At 42.6% G+C, this 15,496-nt stretch overlaps 1 protein-coding gene across 2 annotated transcripts in view; it reads right to left on the bottom strand.

Annotated features, from left to right (window-relative positions):
• KIF16B (kinesin family member 16B) overlaps positions 1-10,607 on the bottom strand; it is a 254,851-nt gene extending 244,244 nt beyond the window's left edge. Inside the window, exon 1 of one of the 2 annotated variants that reach the window (XM_057529948.1) lies at positions 10,518-10,607. In XM_057529948.1, the coding sequence (XP_057385931.1) occupies positions 10,518-10,520 (3 nt within the window). In that variant the 5' untranslated portion in view covers positions 10,521-10,607. The remainder of the gene's footprint in view (positions 1-10,517) is intronic. The other variant, XM_057529949.1, reaches the window with a different exon arrangement.
• Between the last annotated feature and the right edge of the window lie 4,889 nt (positions 10,608-15,496).

Here is a 15,496-nt window from a genome sequence, read left to right as displayed (position 1 = left end):
GTAATGGGCATGATATATCGTCTCAAGATGCCTTTTCATTTAAATAATTTTTAAAAAGAAGAAAAAGACAGGGGCCGACATCACGCTAAGCCTGCACCTTCCCGTTTACAGCAGGGGTGAGAACCGTCAGCTCAGTTCCTGTGCAGGATCCAGCAGCGTGAAAACTTTAGTCGATACAACACCAGCTATTCAAATCAGAGATGAGGAGGATTACCTTCTCTTTAACAGAGTGTCTAAAAAATAGGTGTTTTCGGAGGGAATCCAGGAGAAGATGGCAGAAGAGTAAGACGCGGAGATCACATTCCTTCCCACAGATACAGTAGAAATACATCTACACGTGGAACTGCTCCTACAGAACACCCACTGAACGCTGGCAGAAAACGTCCGACCTCCAAAAAGGCAAGAAACTCCCCCCGTACTTGGGTAGGGCAAAAGAAAAAAGAAATAACAGAGACAAAAGAATAGGGACGGCACCTGCACCAGTGGGAGGGAGCCGTGAAGGAGGAAAGGTTTCCACGCACTAGGAAGCCCCTTCGCGGGCGGAGACTGCGGGGGGCGGAGGGGGGAAGCTTCAGAGCCACGGAGGAGAGCGCAGCCACAGAGGTGCGGAGGGCAAAGCGGAGAGGTTCCCGCACAGAGGCTTGGCGCCGAGCAGCACTCACCAGCCCGAGAGGCTTGTCTGCTTAGCCGCCGGGGCGGGCGGGGCTGGGAGCTGAGGCTCGGGCTACGGTCGGATCGCAGGGAGAGGACTGGGGCTGGCGGCGTGAACACAGCCTGAAGGGGTTAGCGCACCACAGCTAGCCCGGAGGGAGTCCGGGAAAAAGTCTGCAGCTGCCGAAGAGGCAAGAGACTTTTTCTTGCCTCTTTGTTTCGCGGCGGGCAAGGAGAGGGGATTCAGAGCGCCGCCTAAACGAACTCCAGAGAAGGGCGCAAGCCACGGCGATCAGCACGGACCCCAGAGACGGGCGTGAGACGCTGGGGCTGCTGCTGCCGCCTCCAAAAAGCCTGTGTGTGAGCACAGGTCAGTCTCCACACCTCCCCTCCCGGGAGCCTGTGCAGCCCGCCACTGCCAGGGTCCCAGGATCCGGGGACAACATCCCCGGGAGAACGCACTGCACGCCTCGAGCTGGTGCAACGTCACGCCGGCCTCTGCCGCCGCAGGCTCGCCCCGCCTCCTCCGTACCGCTCCCTCCCCGTAGCCTGGGTGAGCCAGAGCCCCCGAAGCAGCTGCTCCTTTAACCCCGTCCTGTCTGGGCGGGGAACAGACGCCCTCAGGCAACCTACACGCAGAGGCGGGTCCAAATCCAAAGCTGAACCCCAGGAGCTGTGCGAACAAGGAAGAGAAGGGGAAATCTCTCCCAGCAGCCTCGGGAGCAGCGGATTAAAGCTCCACAAACAACTTGATGTGCCTGCATCTGCTGAATACCTGAAAAGACAACGAATCATCCCAAATTCAGGAGGTGGACTCTGGGAGCAGGAGATATTAATTTTTCCCCTTTTCCTTTTTTTGTGAGTGTATATGTATATGCTTCTGGGTGAGATTTTGTCTGTATAGCTTTGCTTTAAATAGCTTTATTTTACTTCACTATATTATAGCCTCTTTCTTTCTTTCTTTCTATTTTTTCTCCCTTTTACTCTGAGCTGTGTGGACGAAAGGCTCTTGGTGCTCCAGCCAGGCATCAGGGCCGTGCCTCTGAGGTGGGAGAGCCAACTTCAGAACACTGGTCCACAAGAGACCTCCCAGCTCCACGTAATACCAAACGGCAAAAATCTCCCAGAGATCTCCATCTCAACATCAAGACCCAGCTTCACTCAATGACCAGCAAGCTACAGTGCTGGACACCCTATGCCAAACAACTAGCTAGACAGGAACACAACCCCATCCATTAGCAGAGAGGCTGCCTAAAATCAAAATAAGGCCACAGACACCCCAAAATACACCACCAGATGTGGACGTGCCCACCAGAAAGACAAGATCTAGCCTCATCCACCAGAACTCAGGCACTAGTTCCCTCCACCAGGAAGCCTACACAACCCACTGAACCAACCTTAGCCACTGGGGACAGATACCAAAAACAACGGGAACTACGAACCTGCAGCCTGTGAAAAGGAGACCCCAAACACAGTAAGACAGGCAAAATGAGACGACAGAAAAACACACAGCAGATGAAGGAGCAGGCTCAAAACACACTGGACTTAACAAATGAAGAGGAAATAGGTAGTCTACCTGAAAAAGAATTCAGAATAATGATAGTAAGGATGATCCAAAATCTTGGAAATAGAATAGACAAAATGCAAGAAACATTTAACAAGGATGTAGAAGAACTAAAGAGGAACCAAGCAATGATGAAAAACACAATAAATGAAATTAAAAATACTCTAGATGGGATCAATAGTAGAATAACTGAGGCAGAAGAAAGGATAAGTGACCTGGAAGATAAAATGGTGGAAATAACTACTACAGAGCAGGATAAAGAAAAAAGAATGAAAAGAACTGAGGACAGTCTCAGGGACCTCTGGGACAACATTAAACGTGCCAACATTCGAATTATAGGGGTACCAGAAGAAGAAGAGAAAAAGAAAGGGACTGAGAAAATATTTGAAGAGATTATAGTTGAAAACTTCCCTAATATGGGAAAGGAAATAGTTAATCAAGTCCTGGAAGCACAGAGAGTCCCATACAGGATAAACCCAAGGAGGAACACGCCAAGACACATATTAATCAAACTGTCAAAAATTAAATATAAGGAAAACATATTAAAGGCAGCAAGGGAAAAAAAACAAATAACACACAAGGGAATCCCCATAAGGTTAACATCTGATCTCTCAGCAGAAACTCTGCAAGACAGAAGGGAGTGGCAGGATATACTTAAAGTCATGAAGGAGAAAAACCTACAACCAAGATTACTCTACCCAGCAAGGATCTCATTCAGATTCGATGGAGAAATTAAAACCTTTACAGACAAGCAAAAGCTGAGAGATTTCAGCACCACCAAACCAGCTTTACAACAAATGCTAAAGGAAATTCTCTAGGCAAGAAACACAAGAGAAGGAAAACACCTACAATAACAAACCCAATACATTTAAGAAAATGGGAATAGGAACATACATATCGATAATTACCTTGAATGTAAATGGATTAAATGCTCCCACCAAAAGACACAGGCTGGCTGAATGGATACAAAAACAAGACCCATATATATGCTGTCTACAAGAGACCCACTTCAGACATAGAGACACATACAGACTGAAAGTGAGGGGATGGAAAAAGATATTCCATGCAAATGGAAATCAAAAGAAAGCTGGAGTAGCAATTCTCATATCAGACAAAATAGACTTTAAAATAAAGACTATTACAAGAGACAAAGAAGGACACTATATAATGATCAAGAGATCGATCCAAGAGGAAGGTATAACAATTGTAAATATTTATGCACCCAACATAGGAGCACCTCAATACATAAGGCAAATACTAACAGCCATAAAAGGGGAAATTGACAGCAACACAATCATAGTAGGGGACTTTAACACCCCACTTTCACCAATGGACAGATCATCCAAAATGAAAATAAATAAGGAAACACAAGCTTTAAATGATACATTAAACAATATGGACTTAATTGATATTTATAGGACATTCCACCCAAAAACAACAGAATACACATTTTTCTCAAGTGCTCATGGAACATTCTCCAGGATAGATCATATCTTGGGTCACAAATCAAGCCTTGGTAAATTTAAGAAAATTGAAATCGTATCAAGTATCTTTTCCAACCACAACGCTATGAGACTAGATATCAATTACAGGAAAAGATACGTAAAAAATACAAACACATGGAGGCTACACAATACATTACTTAATAACGAAGTGATTACTGAAGAAATCAAAGGGGAAATCAAAAAATACCTAGAAACAAATGACAATGGAGACACGACGACCCAAAACCTATGGGACACAGCAAAAGCAGTGCTAAGAGGGAAGTGTATAGCAATACAAGCCTACCTCAAGAAACAGGAAACATCTCGAATAAACAACCTAACCTTGCACCTAAAGCAATTAGAGAAAGAAGAACAAAAAAACCCCAAAGCCAGCAGAAGGAAAGAAATTATAAAGATCAGGTCAGAAATAAATGAAAAAGAAATGAAGGAAACAATAGCAAAAATCAATGAAACTAAAAGCTGGTTCTTTGAGAAGATAAACAAAATTGATAAACCATTAGCCAGACTCATCAAGAGAAAAAGTGAGAAGACTCAGATCAATAGAATTAGAAATGAAAAAGGAGAAGTAACCACTGACACTGCAGAAATACAAAAGATCATGAGAGATTACTACAAGCAACTATATGCCAATAAAATGGACAACCTGGAAGAAATGGACAGATTCTTAGAAATGCACAAACTGCCGAGACTGAACCAGGAAGAAATAGAAAATATGAACAGACCAATCACAAGCACTGAAATTGAAACTGTGATTAAAAACCTTCCAACAAACAAAAGCCCAGGACCAGATGGCTTCACAGGCGAATTCTATCAAACATTTAGAGAAGAGCTAACACCTATCCTTCTCAAACTCTTCCAAAATATTGCAGAGGGAGGAACACTCCCCAACTCATTCTACGAGGCCACCATCACCCTGATACCAAAACCAGACAAAGATGTCACAAAGAAAGAAAACTACAGGCCAATATCACTGATGAACATAGATGCAAAAATCCTCAACAAAATACTAGCAAACAGAATCCAACAGCACATTAAAAGGATCATACACCATGATCAAGTGGGGTTTATCCCAGGAATGCAAGGATTCTTCAATATACGCAAATCAATCAATGTGATACACCATATTAACAAATTGAAGGAGAAAAACCATATGATCATCTCAATAGATGCAGAGAAATCTTTTGACAAAATTCAACAACCATTTATGATAAAAGCCCTGCAGAAAGTAGGCATAGAGGGAACTTTCCTCAACATAATAAAGGCCATATATGACAAACCCACAGCCAACATTGTCCTCAATGGTGAAAAACTGAAACCATTTCCACTAAGATCAGGAACAAGACAAGGTTGCCCACTCTCACCACTATTATTCAACATAGTTTTGGAAGTGTTAGCCACAGCAATCAGAGAAGACAAAGAAATAAAAGGAATCCAAATCGGAAAAGAAGAAGTTAAGCTGTCACTATTTGCAGATGACATGATACTATACATAGAGAATCCTAAAGATGCTACCAGAAAACTCCTAGAGCTAATCAATGAATTTGGTAAAGTAGCAGGATACAAAATTAATGCACAGAAATCTCTTGCATTTCTATACACTAATGACGAAAAATCTGAAAGTGAAATTAAGAAAACACTCCCGTTTACCATTGCAACAAAAAGAATAAAATATCTAGGAATAAACCTACCTAAGGAGACAAAAGACCTGTATGCAGAAAATTATAAGACACTGATGAAAGAAATTAAAGATGATACAAATAGATGGAGAGATATACCATGTTCCTGGATTGGAAGAATCAACATTGTGAAAATGTCTCTACTACCCAAAGCAATCTACAGATTCAATGCAATCCCTATCAAACTACCACTGGCATTTTTCACAGAACTAGAACAAAAAATTTCACAATTTGTATGGAAACACAAAAGACCCCGAATAGCCAAAGCAATCTTGAGAACGAAAAATGGAGCTGGGGGAATCAGGCTCCCTGACTTCAGACTATATTACAAAGCTTCAGTAATCAAGACAGTTTGGTATTGGCACAAAAACAGAAATATAGATCAATCGAACAGGATAGAAAGCCCAGAGATAAACCCACACACATATGGTCAACTTATCTTTGATAAAGGAGGTAAGCATATACAGTGGAGAAAAGACAGCCTCTTCAATAAGTGGTGCTGGGAAAATTGGACAGGAACATGTAAAAGTATGAAATTAGAACACTCCCTGACACCATGCACAAAAATAAACTCAAAATGGATTAAAGACCTAAGTGTAAGGGCAGACACTATCAAACTCTTAGAGGAAAACATAGGCAGAACACTCTATGACATACATCACAGCAAGATTCTTTTTGACCCAGCTCCCAGAGAAATGGAAATAAGAACACAAATAAACAAATGGGACCTAATGAAACTGAAAAGCTTTTGCACAGCAAAGGAAACCATAAACAAGACCAAAAGACAACCCTCAGAATGGGAGAAAATATTTGCAAATGAAGCAACTGACAAAGGATTAATCTCCAAGATTTACAAGCAGCTCATGCAGCTCAATAACAAAAAAACGAACAACCCAATCCAAAAATGGGCAGAAGATCTAAATAGACATTTCTCCAAAGAAGATATACAGATGGCCTACAGACACATGAAAGAATGCTCAACATCATTAATCATTAGAGAAATGCAAATCAAAACTACAATGAGATATCATCTCACACCGGTCAGAATGGCCATCATCAAAAAATCTAGAAACAATAAATGCTGGAGAGGGTGTGGAGGAAAGGGAACACTCTTGCACTGTTGGTGGGAATGTAAATTGATACAGCCACTATGGAGAACAGTATGGAGGTTCCTTAAAAAACTACAAATAGAACTACCATACGACCCAGCAATCCCACTACTGGGCATATACCCTGAGAAAACCATAGGTCAAAAAGAGTCATGTACCAAAATGTTCATTGCAGCTCTATTTACAATAGCCAGGACATGGAAGCAACCTAAATGTCCATCGACAGATGAATGGATAAAGCAGATGTGGCACATATATACAATGGAATATTACTCAGCCATAAAAAGAAATGAAATGGAGGTATTTGTAATGAGGTGGATGGAGTTAGAGTCTGTCATACAGAGTGAAGTAAGTCAGAAAGAGAAAAACAAATACAGTATGCTAACACATATATATGGAATCTAAGGGAAAAAAAAAAAAAAAAGGCCATGAAGAACCTAGCGGCAAGACGGGAATAAAGACACAGACCTACTAGAGAATGGACTTGAGGATATGGGGAGGGGGTGGGGTGAGATGTGACAGGGTGAGAGAGTGTCATGGACATATATACACTACCAAATGTAAAATAGATAGCTAGTGGGAAGCAGCCGCATAGCACAGGGAGATCAGCTCGGTGCTTTGTGACCACCTAGAGGGGTGGGATGGGGAGGGTGGGAGGGAGGGAGATGCAAGAGGGAAGAGAAATGGGAACATATTGTATATGTATAACAGATTCACTTTGTTATAAAGCAGATGCTAACACACTATTGTAAGGCAATTATACTTCAATAAAGATGTTTGAAAAAAAAAAAAAATAGGTGTTTTCCAAAAAATGCCAAACTCACAGAAAAAGAGATCGGATTTGTGGTTACCAGAGGCGGGAGGTTGGGGGAGGGAGACTTGCAAGAAGGCGGTCAAGAGGTACAAACTTACAGTTACACGAGAAATAAGCACTAGGAATATAATATACAACAATGATGACTGCAGTTCACACTGCTGCATGATACACAGGAAAGCTGTTAAGAGAGTAGATCCGAAGAGTTCTCATCACAAGGAGGAATTTTTTTTTCTTTTCTTTTTACTGTATCTATATGAGAGGATGGTTATTAATTAAACCTATTGCGATAACTGTTTCACAAGATACGTAAAGCGAACCATCATGCTGTACACCTTAAACTTATACAGAGATGTATGTCAATTATTTCTCAATAAAACTGGACAAGAGGGAAAAAAAAAAAAAACCACTAGGAGTTTTCCTGGATCTCTGCTGGTTCTACTAACATGTGGTTCTACTAGAAAGCAGTGTTATACTAACATATCTCAAAGGCTTTTTCAGTTTTGAACTGAATGTACGATATAAATAACCTGAGACTGTTCCAGAGTCAAGGAACCCAAAGCCTCTGAAGCTCGGACACCTGAAGCGGGAAAGTCTCCTCCTCAGCTGAAAACTCTTTTCATTCTCAAACTATTTTTAAACTCTGGGCAGGTATTTTTAACTCCCAAAAGAGCTAAACGTGTTAACTGCTTCCCTGACCTTGACTCTCACTGAACCCAGGATATGTGACCTGTTCCATAAATGAACGACCCACCCGTAGACAAGGCCTCTCAGTCAGCAAACGCCTGCTGAGCATCTCCAGGGAGCCAGGCCCTGCTGTCCGCGCCACCACGCCCGTCCCTGGGCTTTCCCTCGGCACAGCCCCTGTCCCCAAAAGGCCTCAAATCCAGGTTAAACAGGGGGGAAATCCAGCCGCTCACTGGGTAACTTAGGAGGGAAACCTTCATGGCCCTTCATTCATCCTCTAATGAAGATGTCCTGAGGACCATGTAATGAACCAGCTTTTCCCTTAAACACCCCCGTACCAGCCACTTCATTTGCGCTCCTACCTGAAAGCCAAAATCTGGATTCCACTAGCTGCAACATTCTGTTCCTCACCAGACTCCGAGCTACCAACACTGACTAATCCACTTACCTCAGGACCAAAGTCATCTTCGCTCACTCGCTCATCCATTTATTCATTCAACAGGGCTGCCCCTGTCCACCTGTCACTGAGAACACACCAATCCTTAAACCCTTAAGACCTTCCAGGGGTATCTCCACCGCCGTATACATCAGCCCCAGGATCTCAACTCTGCTACTATTCAGTCGATTAGACCTACAGACCTGAGCAAGTTATTTAAGCTGAGTCTCCTTGACAAAGAAAAATGGAGCTAAAGTTGACCTCATTTGGTTCTTGTGAGGATTAAACGAGGCAGCACACCTGAGCACCAAGCAGCGTTTCTGATTCCCCTGCAAACTCCAGCAGCATTAGTTCACCTTTCCTCTCCCGGCCCCTCTCTCATGCCCAGCACCCCATCTCTCCTCACGGCCCCCATTCCTACTGCTGTTGTCCTTTCTATGTTTCCCCAATACTGAATCAACATCTTGCAGATACTATCACTCCAGGCCTCTCCTGGGAACAACTTCTCCACGTTCACAGCCAATCTGAACTCCCAACACTTACATCGCCTCAGAAAGCCAGCCTCCTCCACAAACCATTCCTAAACCAACTACATTTCTCAAATGCTAAGGATCATGCAACTCACCTGGGGATCTTGCTACAAAATGCAGTTTGATTCAGTAGGTCTGGAGTAGTTCCTGAAATTCTGCATTTCTAACACTTTCCCAGGCAACACTGAGATTCTAGTACGTGGACACACCAAGTTACAAGAAACTACACCATGATACCACTTCAAGATGCCATCGCGTGGGTCACAAGCCTGGGCGGGCAGGACAGGAATTCACTTTCGTTTTAACACCGGAGACCTGAAGCCATGCCTCTTAAGAAGCTGTTAACCAGCCAGGGAGAAGCCCCGCCATGTGGGCATACTCTCCCCCCTACCCCACACCGTGTTTCCCCAGAACCCCGCTCTACTCCAACACCATGCCTGCCCCACCCAGGGAAATACACTAGTCCTTCTGGTCACATGACACACCATCAAGTGACGGTCCCCTGGGAGGATCTTCAGGTCTGTTCTTATCTGCCCATGTCATGTCTACATTTCAGATCACAAAAGCCTACAGCACAGGTTTCCTGGACAAATTCCAGCTTCATTCTAGGTTCTAGAAAGATTCTGAACAAAACGATCTTGCTTTCTAGAATCTTTCTTTCTAGAACCTACAATGATCCATCCAAGCAGGGGAAATGTGACTTGCGTGTGAAGTGTACCTCCTAAAGCTCTGCATCGCAGCAGGACTCAAGGCCAACTGAGTTATGTGCCAGGCTTAGCAGTACACACAGGCAGACGTCAGAGTTCCTGCGGATTCAGTTCAGACCACAGCAATAAAGCGAGGCACACAAATGTTTTGGTTCCCTGTGCAAATAAAAGTTATGTTTATACGATACTGCAGTCTATTAAGTGTATAGTAGCATTTTGTCTAAAAAATAACATACATACCTTAATTAAAAAATACTTTCTTGCTAAAAAATGCTAACCATCACCTGAGCCTTCAACAAGTCGTAATCTTTTTGCAATAGTAACATGATAGATCACGGATCGAATATAATAATAATGAAAGAGTTTGAAATATTGCGAGAATTACCAAAATGTGACACAGAAACACGAAGTGAACAAATGCTGTTGGAAAAATGGCGCCAACAGACTCGACACAGGATTGCCTCAACCTTCAATTTGCAAAAAAGCGTTAACATCAGCACAGTAAAATGAAGTATGCCTGTAAATGTCCCCCCAAAAACTGCTTTACTTGCAAAGCTCCTTTAAAACAGTAGTCACTGCCAAGTTTTGAAACAAAAATTATGATCATCATGCTCAGAAGTGAAAAAAAAAAAAAAATCAACCTTTTGGGGATGGAATTCATCTCAAGCTTAAGATAAATGCTGCTGTATAATAAGCAAAAAGCTAAGTTAGCAAAGGCTAATTTTACATAAATCATATTCAGAAAAAAAATTAGCAAGATGTTTTAAAGAGTTTTAGGGTAGGCATGTTTTTCTCAGTATGAAAATAAACCAAAACAGAGATTTTGAAAATACCATACCATTTCTTGTGAAACATAATCTGGACTTTTTGTATCAGCAGAATAAAAAGAAAAGTCATAGGTGAAGGTCTTGGTCCGTTCTCTTCCTGAGTCCCCAGTCCCTCCTTCTGGTATCTAGAAAGAGATGATTATGACAATAATAACAACAACGTAAGAGGAAAATAATAATAACGTGAAGAACACTGTCAGCAAACAAGTAATCTACCCAATTCAAGAAAAAAACTTCATAAAAAATACACAAACGATCACCATTTTCCATTATTTATACCCTGACTCAAATCCATTTAATTCCTCGCCTCCTGAATGAATGAATGAATGAGTGAACAAGCAAGCAAACCTAAACTCCTCCCAGCAATTCAGGCTCTCTACGATATGACCCAAGGCTACTTTTCTGGACTTTTTATCATGATTACCTTATATGAACCTGACACTCCAGCCAGACGCTATGTTTTTCTGACTTCAATGCTTTTTATTGCTGGAGTCTGCACAACTTCACGGGGTGCTGTTCACAGAGATGACAATGTGACAGCAGTTGTGTGATCTTGTGGCCCCACTGAAAGCTCCAGGTCAGATGCCTCCTCTTCCACAAAGCTCCCCTTGGGCACTGCATCCAGAAGTAATTCTCCCACCTCTGAGAGACGACTCTCCCAGGACACATCATATTATGAGTCTACTGCATATGTTTGCATACATCTTGTCTACCTTGCTATATACCAAATTTGAAGCGATCCATGTTTAAAAATCTTCATATGCCACCAAGGCCTCACACAGCTCCCTGGACATATGCTGAATAAATGTAATGGGCATCCTATTTTCCAACATAATTCATATACTATAGTATACATACTATAAAAAAGAAAATTGTTTAAGGTTCTTATTATTAAAATGTTTAAAAATCCAGGCATCTATTCTGGTTATATCAGACAAGGCAATGTTTGTAAAACTCAAAAAGCAACAGAGTAATCAAGGAAAACAGATTCCATAACACACAAAGGAAGGCGATTCATCCAAGGCCATGGGTCTCTCCACTCCGTTCCGGTAAATACGATGTTTGAATGATGAGACTTTGACCGCAGCGCTGTGAGCACACAAATGTACAGGAAGCAGAGCAAAGCAGAGGTAAGTAACAGCAGAGAAAGGACAAGTGACGTGAGAAGATGTGGGAGGTCAAAGGAGGGAAAGCTAGGTGAGGGCCAAGCAGAGCCAGAAGGTAGCAGACCTGCAGGCAGCAGAGAAAGAAAGACATTCCACTGGAGAATGCCTCAGGCCAAGGGGCACCAGAGCCCCAGAGGAGGCCTCTCAAAACACCCAGAGCACAGCCCATGCGAAGATGGGCACATTCCCCAGCTTCTATCACTGGGGATCAAGTTGCACGACTTTGAAACTGGATTTCAAAGTGTCCAGTCCCTTGAGGCACGAATTAACAGAAATCCAACCAGAGACTGATCTGCACTTGGCCGTGGGGCACCAGGTCTCTGAAACCCAAACCTGTGAGCTAATAACAACTATCGGAGGATGGGGTTGGGTTCATAAGGCACACGATTTCTTTATTACTGATTTTACACATTTATTTTTCCCCTAAGTGAAAAGTATTCAGGGTCCTTAACAAATTCACTAACCAAAGAAAAAAACCAGGATACTTTAAATACAAAAAGAACTCGCCATCTTAAAAAATTCTGGGATTTTTTTTTCAATTTTCTTTTTTCCAGAAAAAAATTTCAGTTTTTTTAATTTTTCATCCCCTGAGTTTTGAATAATAATACCAGTTTCTCTTGCAAAGTTTACAAAATTATTTTCATTAAAAATGAAAACAGGGCTTCCCTGGTGGCGCAGTGGTTGAGAATCCGCCTGCCAATGCAGGGGACACGGGTTCGAGCCCTGGTCTGGGAGGATCCCACATGCCACGGAGCAACTAGGCCCGTGAGCCACAATTACTGAGCCTGCGCATCTGGAGCCTGTGCTCCGCAACAAGAGAGGCCACGATAGTGAGAGGCCCGCGCACCGCGATGAAGAGTGGCCCCCGCTGGCCACAACTAGAGAAAGCCCTCGCACAGAAACGAAGACCCAACACAGCCATAAATAAATAAATAAATAAATATTAAAAAAAAAAAAAAAATGAAAACAAATCTAGGGCCAAAGCTTATTTAATAATTCACAATGAGCCAATTGCCAGGCTAAGGATCCACCATAGGATAGAGGTTAGTAATGCCTGGGTCAGGGCTAAACGTATGACCTCACCTCCCAGAGCTGCGGCTCAGGCCTGGCTCCCAGGTGAGCGAAACCAGGGACGGGACAGGAGACAGAACATCAACCCTTTTGCTTTGTGACCAGGCCCAAGCCAAGTGCAAGCTGACGTGGTGAACTGAACAGAGAAAGGAGGGCTGTGGAAACAGCAGATGTGTTGTATTTACCCACAAGCCATTCAACGCGGAAACAAACACACAACTCACAGAACTGGAGCCAGCCCAGGCCGCTACTTGCCTTTAAGTTTGTGATTGTTGTTTTGCTTTTCTCCATTTGAATAATGAATTTGGCTTCCAAGTCCTTTTCCCTGCAACACAAATAATTCAGTGTTGGTTAGGAGAGAAAAGACTGTTTTTACAATTTCTGTTGTATTTACTTTTTACATATGGCGGTTTGTTTTTAAACGGCACGTGAAACACAATCTCTGATACCCCCATCCCGAAACTTTACGAACATAAACATGAGGACGCACAAAACAGATGCCACCATCAAAAACTTAAGACTGAAAATACTGTGTTGGCGAACCCTGGAAGAACTTCTACCTGTGAGCCCAAAGGAGTCTATGTGAAATGACAGAAACCAGGGACATTGTGTGACTCGGGAAAAGAGAAGCCCCACCCACCTGGTACAGAAGAAAGTCACCGTATCCCTCCATCCACGATGAGAACTAAGAAGAAACAGGAGTAGTGCTCACAACCAGGTGCTGCTTCTAGAAGCAGCCAGGGCACTGCCCCCTCCCCCCACCTTCTTTCTATACCCATCCAGAAAATGTAACTCCTAGAAGACACCAGAACAGGAAGTTAAGAGAAATCCTAAAAAGTACAGTTCTCTGAAAGAAACGAGACTGCACCCACACAATGGAGTGGGATGTCCCTGGCCAAGGAACGAGGAAGGTCTCTATGTACCGCTGTGGACAGAGGCCAGGGTTCATTAAGTGGGAAATGTGAGGTGGAGAAAAGTATACAAGGGATGCTACCACTTGTATTTAAAGATAAAAAGGATAGCGTATTTATTTTTCGAAAGCTTACCTATGGAGAAAGAAGATGAAGTGGAAGAGACAGGGAGAGAAGCTAGATTTCTAGAAAAACACCTTGATCTATATAGATCATCTTTAGAATGATGAAAATAATTTACACAAAAATAAAACAAAATTATTTTTATTAAATAACCTAAAACACAAAAGTAAGTTGAAGTAAATGAACCTGTGTGCTGCATGGTGAGAAAAGACCTCATGTGCTAATTCCTTAGGCAGGGAGAATCTAGCCTAACGAGAAAAAGAACTACAGAGCAAAGATATTGTGGGTTCAGGAATCATATTTTTGGTGATAAGTGTAGTTATCCTGGGATTTCTGTTTGTGTATTGTGGGATAATACATAAGTAATTATGTTGCTGTCGCTGAGGACCAAGGATTTTGGTTGTAAGGAGATACAAACATTAGATTTGTTAAAAAGAAACTATAGGGCCAAAATGCAGTCACTTATGCTAAGCCCCGCCAAGATTTAATACCTTACTTAATGTAGTTTCAGCCTCTCCCAGGAGTAAATCTTGAACCAATCAGTCTGGAATTTCCTGGTCTACACTAACACGGTAGGTAAGACCCCCCTGCTGTCCCCAAGGGAAGCTGACTTTGCCTGAAATAATCCACTTTTTTAACTTCCTTTTCACACCCTCCTTCTGTCCGTAAAAGCCTTCCATTTTGTACAGCTCCTGGCAGGGCCTTTCAACTTGCTAGGTGGGATGCTGTCACATTCGTGAACCACTGAATAAAGCCAATTAGATCTTCAAATTCACTCAGCTGAATTTTTCTTTAACAGATTGCTGAGGCTAGGTAAAACCTCTGTCCTCCTGAATCTAAGTGGGAAATGCTAACATGAACTTTATCTGAAATTGAAAAAAAAAAGTACTCCCTAGCTTTGTCCTCTGAAAAGGCCTAGAATCTTATGGCCAAATTATAGTATCTAAATACCATTTTCCACTAAGGTAAGCCAGGGCTCATGGAGAAAGCCTCAATCCAAACATACAGGCGGACCTTGGAGACACGGCAGGTTCGGTCCAGACCACGGCAACAAAGCGAATATCACAACACAATGAGTCACACGAATTCTGCTGTTTCTCAGAGCATATCAAAGTTATGTTTAAAATGTTCAATAGCATTATGTCTAAAAAAACAAGGTACATACCTTAATTTAAAAATACTTTATTGCTAAAAACTGCTAACCGGGCTTCCCTGGTGGCGCAGTGGTTGAGAATCTGCCTGCCAATGCAGGGAACACGGGTTCGGGACCTGGTCTGGGAAGATCCCACATGCCGCGGAGCAACTAGGCCCGTGAGCCACAACTACTGAGCCTGCGCGTCTGGAGCCTGTGCTCCGCAACAAGAGAGGCCGCGATAGTGAGAGACCCGCGCACCGCGATGAAGAGTGGCCCCCGCTCTCTGCAACTAGAGAAAGCCCTCGCACAGAAACGAAGACCCAACACAGCCAAAAAATAAATTAATTAATTAATTAATTTTTTTAAAAAAGTAACAAATGTTCAAGTACAATTGGTGTCTTTAAAAAAAAAAAAAAAACTGCTAACCATCATCTGAGCCTTCAGCAAGCGGTAATCTTTCTGCTGGTGGAGGGTCTTGCCTCAATGTTGATGGCTGCTGACTCGAGTGGCTATGGCAATTTCTTAATATAAGACAACAGTGAAGTTTACCTTGCCAATTGACTCTTCCTTTCCTGAACAATTTC

This window comes from Balaenoptera acutorostrata, chromosome 15 (genome assembly GCF_949987535.1).
Source record: "Balaenoptera acutorostrata chromosome 15, mBalAcu1.1, whole genome shotgun sequence".
Lineage (NCBI taxonomy): Eukaryota > Metazoa > Chordata > Mammalia > Artiodactyla > Balaenopteridae > Balaenoptera > Balaenoptera acutorostrata.
Note: the sequence above shows the minus strand (reverse complement) of the source record. Positions and strands in the feature narration are given on the sequence as shown.